At 40.1% G+C, this 20,541-nt stretch overlaps 2 protein-coding genes across 2 annotated transcripts in view; both read left to right on the top strand.

The window, feature by feature from the left end:
- cntn2 (contactin 2) overlaps window positions 1-10,766 on the top strand; it is an 87,461-nt gene extending 76,695 nt beyond the window's left edge. Inside the window, exons 20-24 of the mRNA XM_056272759.1 lie at window positions 894-1,009; window positions 5,370-5,556; window positions 6,562-6,674; window positions 7,314-7,482; window positions 10,049-10,766. Of these exons, the coding sequence (XP_056128734.1) occupies window positions 894-1,009; window positions 5,370-5,556; window positions 6,562-6,674; window positions 7,314-7,482; window positions 10,049-10,158 (695 nt within the window). The 3' untranslated portion in view covers window positions 10,159-10,766. The remainder of the gene's footprint in view (window positions 1-893; window positions 1,010-5,369; window positions 5,557-6,561; window positions 6,675-7,313; window positions 7,483-10,048) is intronic.
- Window positions 10,767-13,784: 3,018 nt separating this feature from the next.
- LOC130106688 (acidic mammalian chitinase-like) lies at window positions 13,785-19,937 on the top strand. Its single transcript, XM_056272892.1, has 12 exons — window positions 13,785-13,844; window positions 14,102-14,127; window positions 14,296-14,325; window positions 14,485-14,689; window positions 15,674-15,730; window positions 15,880-16,045; window positions 16,514-16,638; window positions 16,959-17,082; window positions 17,189-17,371; window positions 17,552-17,668; window positions 17,845-17,971; window positions 19,098-19,937. Exons 2-12 carry the CDS (start codon window positions 14,103-14,105, stop codon window positions 19,304-19,306), a joined length of 1,368 nt encoding a protein of 455 aa, XP_056128867.1. The 5' UTR covers window positions 13,785-13,844; window position 14,102; the 3' UTR covers window positions 19,307-19,937.
- Window positions 19,938-20,541: the final 604 nt, after the last annotated feature.

Below are 20,541 nucleotides of genomic sequence, written 5' to 3'. Positions count from 1 at the left end.
GGAATGGATCCCAGCAAGGCCTTCTGCTGCTGTGGTTTCAGAAATGCCTTTCTGTACATCACCTTTGCACTGAGCTGTTATTTGCATAATTGTGCCCTTCCAGTTATTTTATTTAGTCTTTCTATTCTCCTCTGGCCTCCAATTAACAAGGCGATGCCCACAGAACCGCCACTAACTTTGTTTTTTTCTATATTGGTAAACTCTAGACACTGTAGTCTGTCAAAATCCCATAAGGGCGGCTGTTTCTGACATGTTAAAAATTAGAACCAACAAACCTGGCTCCTGTTCAAAGTCACTTAGATCATGCATCTTGCCCATTCTAATATTTGGTCAAACAGTAACTGAACCTCTCTTCCTGGTCTGCATGTTTATATATTGAGTTATAGACATGTGATTTGCTATTTGAAGGAGCAGGCTATTTGTGCGAATGGGCATGTGTAACTTACCTAGTGGCCACTGAGTGTATATTTCAGTGGGAGTTAATGGAGCTTTACTAAACATTAGTCTATGGGAAAATTTGATACAGGGAGGCTTTTTTTTCACCTGTGGTATTTTATATCTACCAGAGATGGCAGTCATAATATGGTGTAGACAGATCAACAAATATAAATTTACTGTCAAATACATTGTTGATATTCATATCCCAACATTTGTGATAAATAGGCCAGGGGCTTCTAAACTCCCTGCTTTTTAGCCAGTCTTCAATCATGGCCTGCTAAGGATCAAATTAATCAGACAAGGTTTGATAGGGCATGACTCATGACTTGGCTTTCAAAACACTTGACACCTCTTTGGTCTGTTATCAAGAAACCAAGATACGGTGTACAGTGTATATTTTATTAAGTATAGCCTTTTATATGCCGTCTGACTTTACTCATCATGCCTCACCATAGAACCCACAGTGGCACCATCAAGTATCAATTCCACAGCGCTGAGTGCCTTTGAGATCCAAGTGTCATGGGAGCCCGTCAAAGAGCTCAGCACCAATGGCATCCTCAGAGGATATGAGGTATGGATCCATAACTGTTTCCAAAATGTTCCCATATATTCTCATCTTTATGCTTGTTTAATATCTAATCTAAATGTGTCTCCTTATAGTTGAGCTATGAAATCTAGAGCATACCACCATACTAATTACAGATCAGCTCATCAATTATTATTCATATTGAACTCTACAACCCTGAAGATTTACATGTTAGTACTAAATGTCCTTTTTGATACTCTGTTTTGCTGGCATATTTAAGGGAATATCTTACCCAAGATTGTCCAAACCATGATCACATTTTGTAGTTGCTTATTTATTGGTTACTGTTGGGTAAGACTTTCAGGAGCAAAATTATTCTGCACACTTTGTTTTACACCTTACCTGTTGCTGCCAAATATTGCAGAATAAGGCAGGTAGTTGGGAATTTGAAGAAGAAGAAGTAAAATTGCTGTGGCTAACAAACATATTTGGTGGACCTTGCTTGTAGAACAAGGCTTACATCAACAGGTAATACAACAACAGCTGAAAATAGAGTTCAACCTTGGATCATTTTCTGGCAGTGCGGAAGGTCCTGACACAACAGCACTGGTGAAATCCATAAGATGATGAATTAAATTATCCTTAAAACATTTCAAGTCACACAATAATGCATAAACCAATTAATTAAAAGTTTAAAATAACTCATATAGTTTAGATCACAACCCTCAGAAGCTGCCTTTGGCCTGTAGACTCTTCCCATCACCAATGTTACACCGTGTTATATGCGAACCACAAGCTGCATGATGCTAAGAATCAGTATTCTACAACTTAAGGGTGGACTAACAGAACGGTCTTCATGGAGCTGTATCCTGACAATGTACTATCACAATATTTATCCAAAAATAGTTGAATAATCCATTTGGCAGTAAGAGCCACAACACACCATGGGGGTGTTCACTTTATTTTGGAAAAAAATGTTTTAAGTGTGTCTTGGTAATTTTATTGAGTGAAGATAGACTTAATTGCTGTCCAGAGTCCTGGGCAAAAATATGGAGAATAAACAAGCAAAAAAAAAAAACAAAAAACAGAAAACAAAAACAACCATTTTGACTACATTCATTAACTCTTGCATACTAAACATGAAAGGCTCAGACATACATACACTTTCACACCTGAGAGACTATTGTACCACGACAATACAATATTGTGGTCTTGCATTACTACTTGTAACTTGCTAATTACAAGTGAATTAATGTCCTTGTTACTACAGAAATACATGTTGTGAAAATCAGCAATATCTCTTAGTATATTTTATTTACTGTAGAAATTCAAAACCTAATACCTATGGTTGGCCAATATGCACACCAAAAAGTCACCAATTGCACTGATTTTTTTTCCACTTCAAGCACGGACAGTAGCTTTTATAACACATTACATTTCAATAATTATGACACTAAAAGTTTCATAATAAAAGCCAGGCCAAATAACTAACTTCCTTAGTTATCTTAAAACTTAACAACCTCAAATAATTAACTTCTTTTCAACTAATAACTAACTGCTACAGACTGGCAGTTCCGATAACACTGAGAGCGGTCTGGCAGCGGCCTCGCCTAGCCTTGACTGTGTTTTTAGTGTCGTCATGAGGAGTACGGGGAGGTGTGTCGAAGGCGTCTGGCTGGGAGAGCTAGCGTTGGATTGGCTGAGGGAGCTCAGTCTGCTGTATCCTGTGGACCCAAGAATCACAGCCCTGACTGGAGCTGTGCTCAAAGAGAAAATGCCGAGGGTGGTCTGACAGGACGCGGAAGCTGGGCAGGCTGAGCTAACTGCTAGCCCATGCAGACCGGCAGTTCCAACAATCATCCTGGCTGGCGTTCGTTCTTCTGGATAGTTTTTTTTTTAGTTTAGATATGTGTTAGTCTAGATATATGTGTTCTTGTAGTTTGTGTAGTTTTTGAATATGTGTTTTTGTCTTTGTGTTGCACTGATGTGGGCTGGAGGAAAAATGTTTCATTTAATTCCATGTGTGCACGTGCATGAAATGAAATGACAAATAAAGTGTTTCTGATTCTGAAATAACTGGAGTAGGAAATGGAATAGGAAATGGAATAAGTAAAGTACTTACAAATCAAAGGATGACCCCACAATCACCTTTTCAATGATCAAATTTGGGGATTTGATCTCTTTTTCCCCCAGCCAACTTTAAGCTTTAATATACATACCTAAGGAAGTTTTTGAAGTGCCTTTTTTTTGTGTCTGGAAGCCAAAACAGAAAAAAAAAGACTTTGACCTGGTTGACCAAGGAGTTTGCCAAATTAGATAGCACATTAGGCAAGGCAAGTTAAATGTATTTGTATAGCACATTTCAGCATCAAGGCAATTCAAAGGGATTTACATCAAACATAAAAGGCATTAAGAAAAGCAACACAAGGCAATAAAAAGATATTTAAAAACAAATAAGAGTAAAAGTTTCAGTGCAGTGTAAGATGAAAATCAAACGCTTCAAGTTTTATTAAACTGTGATAACGTCATCAATTACTAACAGAAGGTCTCTGTAAATGTTCTCATTCATCCAGGTCATGATTATCCAAAGGAGTTGAATCAAGTGCGACTAGATTTGGTATATATCCGTGAAGACGTTTCGCCTCTCATCCAAGAGGCTTCATCAGTTCGTGCCTTTCTGACTAGACCAAGCTAGTCAGACTAGCTTGGTCGGACTAGCTTCACGGATATATACCAAGTCCAGTCGCACTTGATTCGACTCCTTTGGATAACAGAAGGTCATCTTACATAACTGTCTTTGTGCATACCATTATCAAATGTATCATCTCTGATTATTAAATCTGCTGACTTCTTTTTATTAGTGAGCCAATCATTGACATTAGGGTTGTCGTGATATACCAGTATTGACAATAACCCTGGTATTTAAAAAAAAGAAGAAATATTGATATCATGTTGAAAATACACATATGATAATATTATGTAAATAAATAATCCAGCACCTTTTAAATCATTTCCATTTCTTTCCGTTCTTGCTTTGTCTGCCCCCCCCCCCCACACACACCATGTCACCCTATACTTGTGGGGACCCCTCATTAACTACATTCATTCCCTAGCCCTTAACCCTAACCTTAAGCATCATAGCTACATGCCTAACCTTAACCCTTACCCTAACCTTAATCTAATCCTAATTTCTAAGCTTAACCTTAATCCCAAATCCTAACCCAAAAATATACCCTTTCCTCATGGGTACTCATAAAATTTCCCCACAAGGTAGGTAGTTCCATGTTTTTCTCTCCTAATGGAGATATTTGGTCCTCATTATTATAGAAAAAACCTAATACACACACACACACACACACACACACACACACACACACACACACACACACACACACACACACACTTGATGTGACGCTGTGACGCAGTAAATAGCTTGCTAGCTACTACCACAGTGTGTGGCTACTACTGCTGTGCAAAATCATGTCATGACAAATGGAAAGAGGAAAAAATATGTAAGGACCTGCGCAGTCGACATTAAATCACAGTATATCAGAGTGGTTAGTTGTCAGCCGGTGGTCTCACACGCAAACTCTCTGTCCCCTGCTCCCCACAATGACATTGTATTGATGGCAGATGTTGGGCCTTGTGGATCTTTTGTTTATCAGTTCATCTGGTTGCCTTTTCACTAGCCATTAAGTGTAATTGTTCTTTTTGTATGCTTTTGTAATAAAGTTATGGTTACAGAATCTCTCCACATCCCTACACTTGTATTTTGAGTGTAATTCATCTCCCAAAAAAGAGACAAAATGCAATCTCCCCATAAAGAGACAAAATGCACAATAAACAAAGTTAAAGATGAATTTGATAACATTATTATTGTTTTTTTTCACATTTTCTATATATATCTTGATAATATCATTATCGTGAATTCTTTTGGCTATGATAATTGTGTAGTTAAAATCTGATATCAAGTTACAAATTACAAATTTGCCTCAGTGAGCAAGTTTGACAGCTCTAATTGATATGCTTGACCTTTTGCCTTGTAAAAATTGAGGCCATGATAACCTTAATCCATAGTGACAAGGTATGGGGAGACCTTAAAGAGATTTTACTGGCAAGTTGTTCATAATGAGAATTATTAAAAAATGTTAGTCCTGGACAGATGAAAGTCATATTGAAACTTTGTAATACATTTCAAATCATGGCTGAAACTTGATCAAATGATATGTGCTGGTTATACTGTTATCTTCATTGCCATTTTCAAAGAGATGATTAGGATGACAGTAGTCTTAACCAAGTGCCAGAATCCAATTTTTTTTTATAAGAGCGGTGTAAGATCACAAAAGTTAGATTTGAATGGTAGTCGATAGATCAAATAGTCCTAAGGTTCGCTGTGTATCTGCAGATTCGCTACTGGCGGCAGCATGAACGGGAAGCAGCAGCAGACCGCGTGAGGACAGCGGGACTCGAAACAACAGCCCGGGTGGCAGGACTGAGGCCCAGTACTCGCTATTACATTGCCGTTTTGGCTTACAACAGCGCTGGCACTGGTCCCCCCTCACCACGGACGACTGTCACTACCAGAAGACCACGTATGCCTTCCAGTCATACACTACTGACACATTACAATGAACACCACAGGCATCTTTCCCATTCAGTGATCCTATGAGTGACTTCAATGATAATTCTGATATTTTTATTATACTTGGGCCCTATTTTCCAATCATTTGAGGTCTAAATGACTAACAGGGACAAAAAAATGTTTGGAATTGGTCCAGTATTGTGTGAGAACGCTTCAGCTGGCAGCCACGAAATGGACTTCAATGGAATCCTTGGGGGCAGTTGCACCCGTCAAAGAGCCCAGGTTTAAAAATACGGGAATCGTCCTTTAACTAAGTAAACTAACCTTTGTATCCTTTAACTAAGTAAAATAACCCTCACTAGGTGTTGACTGGAAGGGGAAAACAAACAAGCAAGTTCCTGGGCCCAAGGGTTGAAAATGCATTCAACTGGAGGATTTGGGAGTGTTAGCAATGTGAAGTGGAGAAGTACATTCACACCTCCCCCTGGAGCAATCTCAAAATCTGCTGATGTGATAGTTCACTCATGGCACACATATCATCACAGTGGTTATGCAACTTATAATTACTGCACCATACTGCTGCAGTTTACCCACTTCTGTTTAAAGTTACCTTGTTTGCAAGTCATCAAGTGTGCAAAAATAATCCATTCCTAATGCTGCATGAATCATATCACCTAAGAATTAAGGAAAACTAAGGTCCCCATCTGAGAAGTGTATGACTGTGGAACCTTTGAGCCATTATGTCTTACAGATTAACCTTTTCACTTACCATAGCTTTAATGGACAACTTTTTACAAACATCTTTATTTTGCTTATGATTTATAAGGTACATATAACTGTAATGATCACCAAAGGATCTTTTGTTTTTCGTCATTGTGATTTTATTTTTCTAAGTTCCTAAATTTCTTTTCAGGTGAGATGTTTGAATTACTAGTTTGGTCTTTATCTTAACTTTAACTCTTTCTTCCCCTTTAATTGATAATTTGATATTTGTTTTTGTTTTTTTCTCTTTCAGCTCCCAATCGTCCTCCAGGCAATGTGTCATGGAAGACAGATGGCTCCTGGGTAACAGTGCGATGGGACCACGTGAAGGCAATGCACAATGAGTCAGCCGTGCTTGGGTACAAAGTGAGTATTTTCTGTCTGTCACTGTCTTTCTGTCTGCCCTCACTGTTGCATGTCAAGATAATCATGCTTACAGACAGTCAGTTTTAGTTGCATTTATTGATCTTAACAATAACAGACATGCTGCACTAGCATAAAAATAATATTTTGGTTTTTATAAGTTGCAGTTTGGTACCTTATAAATCACCGCCGTATGTTTATCAAAGATTGTTTTTGATATGGTGCACAGTTCTGTTCTCGCCTGAAACATAACAACACACGTTTAATAGCAAGACAATAATGGCTACTGACAAGTGTTTTGAAAATGAACTAAAGTGGTGATATTACAATGTAGAGATAATTCATCAAAGAACAATTTATGTAGGTTCACGTTCAGCAACTTGTGCACTATATAGTCGGGTTTTTTTTTTTGTCAGTTAAGTATATTACTCTCGATTTGAAACACAAAGAAAAACATTGTACACTTGACAATGTATGAGCAAATGCACAAATGAAATGGGTACATAATAGTGACTGATAATGACGAACACATAACAAAAATAAAGAGGATTAAGTATACAACATTCTTGATATGTTTTTTGTTTTTGACAATGTTGATATTTGGACTCGAACATCCATTTGTTCTTTGATATACATGAACAGGTTCTGTATAAGCACGAGGGCCAGACAGCTTTGAAGGTTCTGGACAAAGGGAAGACCTCGGTGAGCCTGCCACTGCCCAAAGACAATGGCTATGTGGTGCTGGAGATCCGCTCCTGGGGTGAAGGGGGTGACGGGGCGGCCCACGAGACTATTGTGTCCCGTGATTCAGGTGAGAAACACAGGCACACTTATTAGAGATTGACTGATAGATGGGGGCAGATTTCTTTCAATGAGTTGATTGAATTTCTTTGTGAAACTTGCAGTGGTTAAGGTAACCTTTATAACATTGGTATTCCTGTGTTTATAACCTTTGTATATTATCTTTCCGGTTCCAGTTGCCAGCTGGATTTTTTTGTTTTTTTGTTTGCGGCTCTGCCAACTTTTTAACTTTTAACAACTTTTTACGACTCTGTGAGACCTTTAGATTATTTTAATTGATTTTATGGTTTGCCTATTTTATGGATTTTTACCCGATATAATCGATTACTGACTCCCTGCGCTCCTGGTGAGAACTGTGAGGACTCAACCTCCAGGTGACGGAGCATCCTGTATATACATATACTGTACATATATGTATATGTATGTGTGTGTGTGTTATATTCATACTGTTTTTATTTTTTTTAGTCTTACTTATTTGATCTTACTCTTATGTTTGCCTTGTCTGATTTTATTTCTTTGTAAAGCACTTTGTAACATTGTTTTAGAAAAGTGCTATATAAATAAAGCTATTATCATCATTATTATTAATGTGAAGTGGCCAAACCCATCATGGCCCACTGTCATCACTGTTGCAAAACCCCTAAGGTGGAAGCTGCGAGGCCACCATCAAACAGGTCCTGTAAAAACTGCAGAACAACCTGCAAAGTGCTGGAATGTGGATTGAGGTCTCTGGCCTCGCATCAGACTGCAAAAACCTGCCAGCACATAGAATAAGCCCTGACGTGGAAGGGGCACGCACATTATGATTATTTGTGACCACCGTCTCAGGGAGGCCCATGTCACTTAATCTCATCCTCTCAACTTCCAAACCATGAGGCACCGTCCCGGAATTGGACGTGAGAGGATCACATCCTCTGCCTGTTGCAGGGCCATCGGTGGGTCCAGGACCAGCCATGGACCCACCACTGTCAGCTGAAGCAGGTTCAGAAACCACCTGGCGCCCGGGCTGTCCGGCGTCACAACTATCACCAATAGATGTTGCGTCCGAATCCTGTGAAGCAACTGCATCATCAGCTGCAGGGGCCGAAATGTGTACAGCAGAACAGGAGGCCACACTTGGTGAAATAACACGTCTACCCCCAAGGGGGAGGCGTCGGTCGCTCTCAGAAAAAACCACAGGGGGCACTTGGCATTCTCCCTGCTTGCAAACAGGTTGGCCACCAGTTGTCCAAACAGACGCCAGATCTGGTCGGCTATGTTCGGGGAGAAGCTCCGTTCCCCCTGTAGTGGGCCCCCTCTAAACATCCTGTCTGCCCCCACATTCAGAGACCCCGGAACATGGCGGGCTTTCAAGGAGAGGAGATGGTGTCCTTCCCACATCAGGATGGAGACCATCATCTTCTCTGCAGGGCCAGGGATCTGACGCCCCCTTGTCTGTTCAAGTACACCACCACTGTGGTAGAGTCTGACCTCACCATGATATGCTTTCCTCTCAAGTGAGGAGTGAAGTGGTGAAGCACCCTGTTAAGCAACATCAAATGTGGGACAGCTGCATGTCCTCTGATAGCTTCTTATTCAGATGAGTTTCCTCATCAAAAAGACATGCATCCATCCATCCATCCATCCATCCATCCATCCTTTATCTGAACCGCTTATCCTGCTCAAAGATATGCATGTTAGGGTTAATATTGATTAATATTAGTTAATATTCCTGTCTGTACCCCTGACCAAGGCAATGGAAAGAAGAACTGGAGTTGGTCCCCAGGCGCTGCAGCTGCCCACTGCTGCTATACAATACGATGGGTTAAATACAGAGAACAAATTCGTTGTAAGAATAAAATGACAAAATAAAGTGGCTTTCTTCTTCTTCTTCTTCTTCTTCTTCTTCTGCTTCTCCTCCTCTTCACGGGCAACAGTAATCAGGTATTTTGAGACAGACATACAGAGAGGTCTTAATAGTCTGCCCCTCAAGGACCAACTGATATGAGCCATCTGAGTAACTTAAGTAACCTTACAGGCTAATAGGAGAATTACCCAACAGCCTGAGGGGGAAGATTAGCATGTCCTGTTTTATCATTATATGTCAGGAAGTTGTCTATCAAATGACCGGCTAACCCGTCTGCAACCTTAAAAGTCCTCATTCACCCAATCCTCACCTGCCCATCAAGTCTATTATAACCAGCAAGATGCATGGCTGCATAGGTGCCACGTTGTGGATGCTCATCTAAAAGGACAAACATAAAGTCGCGTATGGTGTGTATTTTTCCCATATTCTCCCAGACAGAAAACTCAAGAAAATGAAATACAGGTTTTTATGTATACATGACCCCTCTACACACCAAAACTTTAGACCAACTTGTTCAATGTTTTTACCTATCAATGACAAATTTGTAGTTTTGAATATTACTGATATTCAATGCACAAGAGTTACTACTGAAAGCTGGAAGTCTGACGTCTTATCAAATTTACAGGCAACGCTGTGGGAGAGCTGATGCCTATGCATGGCTGTAGATTCAAAGTATTAATGATATTTCTGTCTTCTTTTTCCTCTTTCTGTCTCTGTCCTTCCCTCCTAGGAACTGGAATGATGGTCCAAAACAAAGCTGGTTCATCACTGTGCTTCCATGAAATCCTCCTGGTCACCGGCACAACTCTCCTCACACTTATCGGCCTCTTGGCTCTGTGATTTCAAGCCAACCCTGGGACATGAATGTTAAAAGCTGAATCCTATCAGTCTTTGGATCTTTACTGTAGGTAGACGAGGGTTGGTGACGGAGGTGGCAGGGGAAGTCTCAGCACTGAGGGGTAGGGGAGGGTGCTGGGTTCAGCCTTCTCCGTTAGTGTTAACAGCTACTGCATTGTTTGTTTGTTTCTTTTTGATAAGAAAATCAAATTGGGACATTTTTTTTTAACGTGTCTGTGGGAATGAAGTGGGACAGACTAACTGATTGTGTATTCATGTACCAGTGTCAATAGAGACCATGCCTTATGGGGACCATGTCATTTGTAGCTAAAGCATCCGTTGTGACTCCCATAGCTCCTTCGACACCGACATCAGGTGTACATTATTTGAATTAATTGTGGGTATAAAACCATGTACATACAGTCCTATATTTTATAGATATCTCAGTCATTCATTCAAACGCTGAGGAACTTTTACTTGTTTTTAGGCTTGTACTTACGTCTGTATGTTTGTTTATTATTTTGCCAAAGCTGTAATTACTGAAAAACTACAGAAAATATCACTGGTCTGAATAAATGTTTACATTTTCTATCATTTATGTATTTTATGTTTTGAAGGACGATAATTGCACAAAAACATGTTTGAATATTGTTTGTTTTCATTTTTGTGCCTGCATCGCTAAAATAATTCAAAGCCTAATGTAAAAAAAGAAGAAAAAAAAGATGGTTATGTTCGGCCTCTGACTTTGGTTGAAAGTGTAGGACTGTAGCAGTGAGGAAGTGAACAGGGCTAAACTATTTAACTATTATGCTGATTGAAGAGTTGGTCACCAAAGTTAGCAGCAAGTTTAATTGTTGTTTTTTTCTCTTGTTTCTCGACATATATCACCTCTTATGTGATTTGCCTTGAGCATCACAGTTTACAGGAAGGATTTGCCATTCAACATGGACTGTGTCTCGGTTAACGATTTAACATGGTATTGTTTTAGCACATGTATACAGTTCAGGACTTTAGATACAAGCTTTTTGAACAGCCTGTCAAAGTTAGAGCTAGTTCAAGTAAATTGTGATTGCTTTGTTGCCGTTTTGTTTGATTAGATTAGACACCCTCCCAACTTTACATAACAAGCTGAATCGATTGTACATTTAAAGGGGAATATACTGTAGTTATTCACACATTCGTCATTTACACGGTTGTGCTCAAGAGTAGTCTAAGAATAATGGGGATGCTGGGTCTGATTCTCTGTAATGACCACGATGGTACCAGCAAAACCAAGCTGCTGATAATAGATAATGAATTGGAATCAGAGGAGTAATATAACTTGATATATTATGGAAATGTAGTAATATGTTTTGTAATAATACTATGTAAGGCTATTTCTACCCTAAATCTTGGAAATAAGTTATTATATCCCATCCAATTATTTAGCAATTAGTGGCAGCTAATTTTTTGCTGGCGTTCATATGGGTATTACAAAATACACTGGTCATACTTTTCAGCTCCCCTGGTTTTTGAACTATGGCCCAGGTGAAAGAACGGTCTGTATGTCGCATAACAAAATCAGGATTTTTAAGTTACAGATGTGCCAAGACCTGGCTGGAGTAAAGTAAAAAAGTTGAAGTAGATGTGTAGGACGTCCGGGTAGCATAGTGGTCTATTCTGTTGCCTACCAACACGGGGATGCCAGTTCGGGGATCTGTGTTACTTCCGGTTTGGTCGGGCATCCCTACAGACACAATTGGCTGTGTATGTGGGTGGGAAGCCAGATGTGGGTATGTGTCCTGGTCGCTGCACTAATGCCTCCTCTGGTCAATCGGGGTGCCTGTCCGGGGGGAGGGGGAACTGGGGGGAATAGCGTGATCCTCCCACGCGCCATGTTTCCCTGGTGAAACTCCTCACTGTCAGGTGAAAAGAAGTGGCTGGCAACTCCACATGTATCGGAGAAGACGTGGTAGTCTGCAGCCCTCCTCAGATCGGCAGAGGGGGTGCAGCAGCGGCCAGGACGGCTCGGAAGAGTGGAGTAATTGGCTGGATACAATTGGGGAGAAAAAGGGGGAAATTTTTTCAAAAAAAGAAAAGTATATGTAAAAGAGCGGCTCAAAGCAAAGTTGCAGGTAACGGAGAAACCAACTGAGGTCCCCCTGGCCTTTCATACCAATCTTGTGGATTATTTAGGCTCTGTAAAGGCTCTCTTTTGCCTTAAAATGAGAGCTTTCTCTTGAGGGGAGTGTTAAAGTAAACGTTCTTTATGTTGAATCAGTTCATCTGGATACAAAGTTTATTGACAGATACGTTTCATCACTCATCTAAGTGACAATAAACGTACCCAGATGAAGTGATTCAACCTTCTTTGATTTTCTTACCTGGATTATTGAGCATGCATCAAGACACTTCTTTATTTATTTATTTATTTTTTCTTCCCCAGTAGGTCTAAATGACCACAATATATTGTGTTAGTTTGGTATCACAATATCTAGCTTGCAAATTCTTAAATGATGGACCACTTCACTTTGCAATATTGCGCTTCTTTACTAAATCAGGGGCTAGTTTGGTTTTTGAACGTGTAATCGTAAAACAATTGTTTTCTTTCTTTTTTTTTCTTGAACTGGAAATAGTTTCTGACATTTGATTTCCATAAGCATGGATGTAGCAATTCCACAACATTAAACAAAGTGCTGAAGACGCAAACTTCTAGAAACACCGAATATAATAACATGACTTTTTCAAGATAGCTATTTCCCGGATCTCACCTTGTAGAAGAGAAAGTTGTAGGGAATAATCGTCATTGCGCACACATACTTTTATTCTGGAAATCCAAATATCAATCACTGAACATTGTAAGAGGCTGAAATACAAGCGGACAAACATATGCACGTGATGTACACATAACTTTGTCTATTCATACGTTGGATTGTTTGAAATGCTTTCAAAGCCATTGTATGTTGGCTTGGTTTTTTCTATTATTTTTTTTATGCTTGTTATTTACACAGTGCTTTATTTCTTAATGTCTTTCACATTGATCCAAGAGCCATAAAAGTCATTTCTATGTTAACACTGTTGCAACACGTCTAAAGGTGACTAACCACTGATCGCTGAATGTTCCGGCTTAACTTGATAGGCTTTATGACTGGTTCATCTTTCACTTCCCGATGGTTACAAGAAGTCTGTCTTTTGTATGGCGGGGTTGAAATCCACTGGATAATGGATGCCTCTGGGGGGGGGGGGGTACTTGTAAATATGATTCAATAAACACTTTGGGATTGTATTTCAGAAAAACGTGCATTTATTACCCATTATTATGTTGTTGAGATTCAAGGAAAGCAGGAGAGACAGATTGACGGCAGGTGCATTTTGAATCTGAATTTTGATTTTCATCCCAGTGTTGTTCTAAGGTGTGTGTGTATCTCTTGGGGTGTTCAATACAAGGGTTGAAAAATCTAGCCTGATTAAACTTTGTCCTTCATTTTGAAAGTTAGGTGATAGTTAGTGAAATTATAGCTGGCTTTCCTTCAAGTCTAGCACTTTTTTTTCTTTTGTGGTGGATGTCATAATCATGTTGAAGTCAGCCAGACCCCCAATTAGCCCTTATCACCTGCACTTTGCCACGATTAGTCATCAATAATATAAGTATAAATTCAAAAGAAGGATACCAACATCTGAGCTCTCCCTCCACTCCTCCTTGAAGAAAGGTATTCAAATCAGACATCTGGATTTGTAGCCTGTTACTGAATTAGAAATAATGTTTTGAAACATTTATTTGCATCTTGCTGTTTGTTTTCTGTATGCACACGTGAGATATTGTAAAGTTAAATTAGTCTTGAAATGATTGAACTATGCATTCTAGATGGGAAGAATGTGCATAACTGCTCATAGTTTTTAGACTATTTTCGAGCGCATAGTCGCAAAATGTTATTTAATATTTCTATATGATCATTTTTTTCATCAGCATGGCGAGACTTATTATTCCCACAGGTAAATGTGACCATGACATTCAATAACTTATTCATTCCTTTATTTTGGCATTATTAAATTGATAGATTTACTTGGATAACAAGGACATATATTATATTATATTATATTATGTTATATTATTCATACACAAGTATTAATTTAATGATCATTTCTTTATGTTCTTTGTAGCTCTGGCAGTTCTGTTGACTCTGCACATTGGTAAGCATTGACATTTTTTTACAGACCAGTGTAATCAAGTTTTGCAGCAAAGCTTTAGTTATGAGTTCACCTACGATTGTTAGGCTGATTTATAAACGTCTATATCGACGATGATTATTTTTAGAGATTATAAACAGTTGTTCGTATTCTTTCCCTCAGCCTCATCAACCAGGCTGGTGTGCCACATGACCAACTGGGCCCAGTACAGGCCTGGCATTGCCAAATTTACCTCGTCGAATGTAGACCCCTTCTTATGCACCCATGTCATCTACACCATGGCCACCATTAACAACTTCAACAAGCTCATCCCTGTGGAGTTGAACGATGACCAGCAGTACAGAAGCCTTAACAATCTCAAGAGCATGTGAGTTCATCCAACCTGCAGCCTGCCAATATCGACACACAACTAAGGATAAAAACAAAAATTGAATGCGTAGAAATAACCCAGTATTATATAAGTAAAATCGTTCTAATTAAACACATAATGGCTGAGTAACATGAGTAAAATAGGGGCTTTTCTGCATCTCTGCTTTGCTTCCTTGTCATAATAACATTGTATCAATCATAATTACATTACACATTGTGTGGGATGAATTCACAATGAAGTTGTTGCCAAACACAAGTATTTTGAATAACTTATGTTGCAGGAATAAAAAGTAATTAGCTGTTAAACTTGACTATACACTAAGGTGAGTATCGAATGGCATGCTGACTTTACTGAGTAACCATATTGAAAATAGCATTAATAAGAAGCACTTTCCTGGATGTCTGCTGTCATTGTCCAAGTGATAAAAAAATGAGTCCTGGGTGTCTGGGTAGCATGGCGGTCTATTCTGTTGCCCACCAACAAGGAGATTGCCTGTTCGAATCCCCGTGTTACCTCCGGCTTGGTTGGGCGACCCTACAGACACAATTGGCCGTGTCTGCGGGTGGTAAGCCAGATGTGGGTAGGTGTTCTGGTCGCTGCACTAGCGCCTCCTCTGGTCAGTCGGGGAGCCTGTTCGGGGGGAGGGGGAACTGGGGGGAATAGCGTGATCCTCCCATGTGCTACGTCCCCCTGGCAAAACTCCTCACTGTCAGGTGAAAGGAAGCAGCTGGTGATTCCACATGTATCGGAGGAGGCATGTGGTAGTCTGCAGCCCTCCCTGGATTGGCAGAGGGTGGAGCAGCAACCGGCACAGCTCGGAAGAGTGGGGTAATTGGCCAGATAAAAGCGGGAAGAAAAAGGCGGAATTTCTTTTTTTTTAAACAAAAGAAATTAGCATTAATAAGAAACACTTTTCTGGATGTCAGCTGCCGTTGTCCAAGTGATAAAAAATTAGTCCTGTCTCTTCTTCTTTACCCTCAGTAATCCTGCTCTAATGACACTGCTGTCTGTGGGAGGTGTAGCCAATGGCATCAGCGTGTAAGTGTGATTATTACACTTTATTTTGCACCATCCAGCACAGACATCCAACTTTAATGTCAGAAATCTAGTGCCACAACTCCCCTCTACAGCTGTCTCAGATAAGTGATGTCTATACGATTCAAGTTATGACTCTCGCCCCTCGGCAGATTCATCCCAATGATTGCCAAGCCTGAGAGCCGTGCGGTGTTCATCAAGTCTGCCATCAGCTACCTCCGCACCCACAACTTTGATGGTCTGAACCTCGCCTGGGAGTTCCCTGGACAGAATGGGAGCCCACCTGAAGTCAAGGAGAGGTTCACTCAGCTGGTCAAGGTCAGATCTTCTCTTTCATGTTTTATAGCACCAAGTGATTAATAACACTGTTGCACTGTTTCTTTTTAAAATGTTGGGCTTTTGGGCTTAAGCAGTGAGAAGGATCAATTTCTTAGCTCACTTCATTTATTTGTCTCAGTAGCATGGTATGAGAATCTGTACGGCAGCCACAGTTGTGCAGGAGGTGGCTTGCGTAGTGCTGCATTAATGTATGCAGAGATAGAGATACTAGTAAAGTCGAGTCAAGTCAATTTTATTTGTATAGCCCAATATCACAAATTACAAATATAACTCAAGGGGCTTTACAGGAACACAGATAATAAAGATAATAACCATACCACAAAGAGGAATCACAATCCTCACTTTGTTCATCCAAATGAATGAATTGTTTGCAAATAGCATAGCAGTTATGTCATTTAATGTTGCAGTGGAATATTGGGTTTTTTTCCTTGGATAATCTGCAAACAGGAGTTGGACAAGGCATTTCTGGATGAGGCCACAGCCACCAAGAAGACCCAGCTGCTGCTGACAGCTAATGTCGCTGCTTTACCTCCCACCATTGACAGGAGCTACGAGGTCAATAAGATTGCACCGTAAGTTATGTTAGACAGAACACGGAAATGGGAATTTCATTTCATTCAATCAATGGACTTGTATGATTTGTGTTGTATGACTAACTAGTCAGATCCATACCCGTTTTGACATTCAGCTGATGTTCTTATCAGAGCGAGCCACCAAGGGCTCAGCATTTTGCTCACGGAAAATTCAGTAGGACACAATTCATAGATCTGCAGAAGAAGGACATTCTATGATGTCCTGCATCACTGTAAATTGATGTACAGTATCTGTGTGCTACTTTGTATATCAGCGGAGAATTCCTCAATAATCACATGTAGATTTTTAAAATCAACAGCCACTTTGACTTCATCAATGTCATGACCTATGACTACCATGGACACTGGGATCTAGTCACAGGACACAACAGTCCTTTGTACCGCAGCAATGTGGACTCTGGCTCAAATGCTTATCACAACATTGTAAGAAAATGCACGTAATACACATTCACACATCAGAATTATGCTTTACACCTTGTGGTTCTCTATAGCAGTACCCAACCAGTTTGTACCATCCTGTCCTTTCCAGAACGCCTCCATCTCCCACTGGCTGGCTAATGGAATGCCTGCTGACAAGCTGCTCCTGGGTCTGCCCACATATGGTCGAACCTTCCGCCTCACCAGCTCTGCCACTGGCCTGGGAGCACCAACAAAAGGACCTGCTGATGCTGGCCCCTATACCCGCACTGCTGGCTTCTGGTCCTACTACGAGGTATATTGTAAAACTAACTTTAAATAGAATCAGAGTGACAACTACACCGCAGCTTTTGGAGGTGCTTATTTTTTGCATTGGGCAGCATGCCTCAGGGGACTTACAATCAGGACCTATGTTTATGATAAAACATCCATCCGAAATGGAAAAAGTGATGAAATTTTGTTCATTTTTTGCAAGGTCTGTAATTTCATCACCAGTGCTACTGTAGCATGGATCTCCGAACAACAGGTCCCTTATGCCACGTTTGGCAATGCCTGGGTGGGCTATGATAGCTTGGAGAGTATTGCCGCCAAGGTAAGCAGAAACCGCTACACCTGTGAATAGTAATCATGCAATAGGCCACTATTTTCTCCGATTCTACTTTACGTCTCTTCCCCGGATGAATAAAGAGCAGATGCTCCATGTCTTTTTTCCTAGTAGTTATTCGAACATCTTTGTCTCTCGATCTCTCAACCCTTGTTGTCCCATAGGTCCAATGGCTAAATGCTAACAATCTGGGTGGTGCACATGTGTGGACCCTGGACATGGACGATTTTGGAGGCTCATTTTGTAAAGATGGGCAATACCCCTTGGTCAGCTTCCTCAGGAACGCAATGGGTAAATCTTACTTGGCTAACGCAACCATCTCCACATATCACTTGACTGGTTTATTATTTTGGTTCCAGTTATGAGATCACAGCATGCAAAAATCTACTCATATATTTTCGGAATGTGTGTGTGTGGTGTTAGTGTGTGTGTGTGTTAGTTAGTGTAGATAGCGGGACAGAAAACTAAAGCCCTTATGATCCTAATCCTTTTTGGAGGTGGTAGGTATTGTCTCAGAGAGTAAGGGAAAAATCCCAGAAAATTAAAATTATGCATAATTATGCATAAATATGCAAAATATGCATTTTTCTAAAATGGCTAAAAACCACTTTTCTCTGCATTTCAGATGATTCTGAGCATCTTTGATTTTTTCACCTATATGAAAAAAATTTTCTGGGACTTAAAAATGTTTTGGCATTATGCAAAATATGTGCATTTTTGCAAAAATGCACTTATGATCCTAATTTTTTTGGGAGGTGGTAGGTATTGTTCCAGAGAGGACCAGAAAAATAGCAGAAAATTAAAATAATTATAATAATTATGCATACATATGCAAAATATGCATTTTCTAAAAATGGCTAAAAACCACTTTTCTCGGCATTTCAGATGATTCTGAGCATTTGGGGGAGGGAGTTGGAGTGGGGGGGTAAGCGCTTTTCTCGGCATTTCAGATGATTCTGAGCATTTGGGGGGAGGGAGTTGGAGTGGGGAGGTTAGGGGCAGGGGGAAGGCGGTTAGCTGGTAGGATGGAGAGGAGGGAGATTTAGACGGGTGGATAACCAAACCGCTACATTGTAGCGGGGTTCTTCTAGTGTCTTTATATTTGTTTAAAAATAGTGTATCATGAAATAATCTAAATATGAATTTGCAATACATTTATAGTTACTTAAAATGTATTAAGTGTAGTTTTATGTTCTCCGGTATTAAAACTAGTTTTTCCATGAGTAGTCAAATATTTTTTTTGAACTTCTATTTTGAAAGATGTGGTTGAGCAACAGGATGGTTGTGCATATTAGCACACAATAGGTGCCTAGTAATCTTTAATTTTAGGGGAGATTGTCGACATAAAAAAACAAAACAAACACGTTCTTTCTGACCTTAACGTGCAATATTTATTTCTCCTTCTTTCACTCCAAAGGTTTCCCCCCTAAGCCTACCATGCCACCAGCCCTGACCACTACCAAAAACCCCGTAACCTCCTTCTGCACTGGGCGTCCTGATGGCCTTTATGAGAACCCAGCGGACAAGACCACCTACTTCCACTGCTTCAAGGGGAATACTTACCTGCAGCAATGCCAGCCTGGCCTCATTTACTGGGACTCCTGCAAGTGCTGCAACTGGCCCTGAGAGCCATAGATGGCTATTTACATAGATTATTGAGCTTACTGACTACTTCAGAGTACAATACCTACAATGATGTGGCAACTTGTTTTGTAGAGTCGTAGCCATTTTCTTAAGCTAAGTCAGGAAAAGAGTACCTCTTGGTTGCTTTTCTTTTTAAGATTTGAGAATGAAGTCTGCTTTTCATACCCTTTTCATAAAAGTCAGCATTTGATTGAAACCTTCTTGTTTTTCCATACCCATAATCATTATAATTCACATAAATATCACAGCTCCAAACAAAGGTTATTGGTTGAATGTCCTTACTTTTGAGCACTCCATATAACACCTGATCACATATTTGTCAGCAGTTGTCAAATTATTTTCAAGCATTTTTGTTTTCACAGTGAGTTGAGAGAGTGTCCCGACCTCCAAAGTAAGGCTCACAGTTTTAATTATGGTACTTTGATAATGCTTTTAAAACTTCTAAAACATTGCTTTATTTAAAGGGACAAAAAGGGCTCACTTTTTTTAAGGTGAAAGCTCAGAAATGTTATTGTGAAATGTGATGTAACATTGTTACAGCAGTCCTGGAAAAATCTGTACATTTGTTTTATAACTTTATTGTGAGGCTTAAAATTAAAACAGACTTGGTAAAGGTTCGCGCCCCGGTCTCGTTAGATCCGACTATGGCCGGACCCGATGAAGCAGCAATAATTGGCAGCGCTATCTTCGGGAGGGGGCGGAGTTGGCTTGTGTTCGTCACATGAGGATTCCACAGGGTTTGGTTCTGGGTCCTCTCCTGTTCTCCTTGTACATGACATCCCTGGGTTCTATTATTCGCTCGCATGGCTTCTCTTACCATTGTTATGTTGATGACACCCAGCTGATCTTGTCCTTTCTGAGGATTCGCCTCGTCACGGAAGTGGCGAGGGAGACTGCCGGCCGGAGAGATGCAGTTGTCGAACGCATGCAGTACGAGGGTGTGTGCTTGAACTAAAAATAAGGATCGATTGGCCACTAAATTGGGAGAAAAAAGGGAAAAAAGAAGTAATACATTTTTTTTAAAAAAAAGTTATACAAATAAACAAAACTCTTATCGTCTGATTCACATTTATAAACGTTTTAGCAAACCTCAAAGGTTGAAAGATCTTATGGCGGACACAAAACCCTCGCCATCATCTGGGCTACAATTGTTCGGCTTCTCTCACATTGGTCCAAAAAAACAAAACAAAAACGTGACCACAATGAACATTGTTCAC

The sequence above is a fragment of the Lampris incognitus genome, chromosome 2 (assembly GCF_029633865.1).
Source record: "Lampris incognitus isolate fLamInc1 chromosome 2, fLamInc1.hap2, whole genome shotgun sequence".
In the NCBI taxonomy this organism is placed as follows: domain Eukaryota; kingdom Metazoa; phylum Chordata; class Actinopteri; order Lampriformes; family Lampridae; genus Lampris; species Lampris incognitus.
This window is presented reverse-complemented; position numbering and strand designations above follow the sequence as displayed.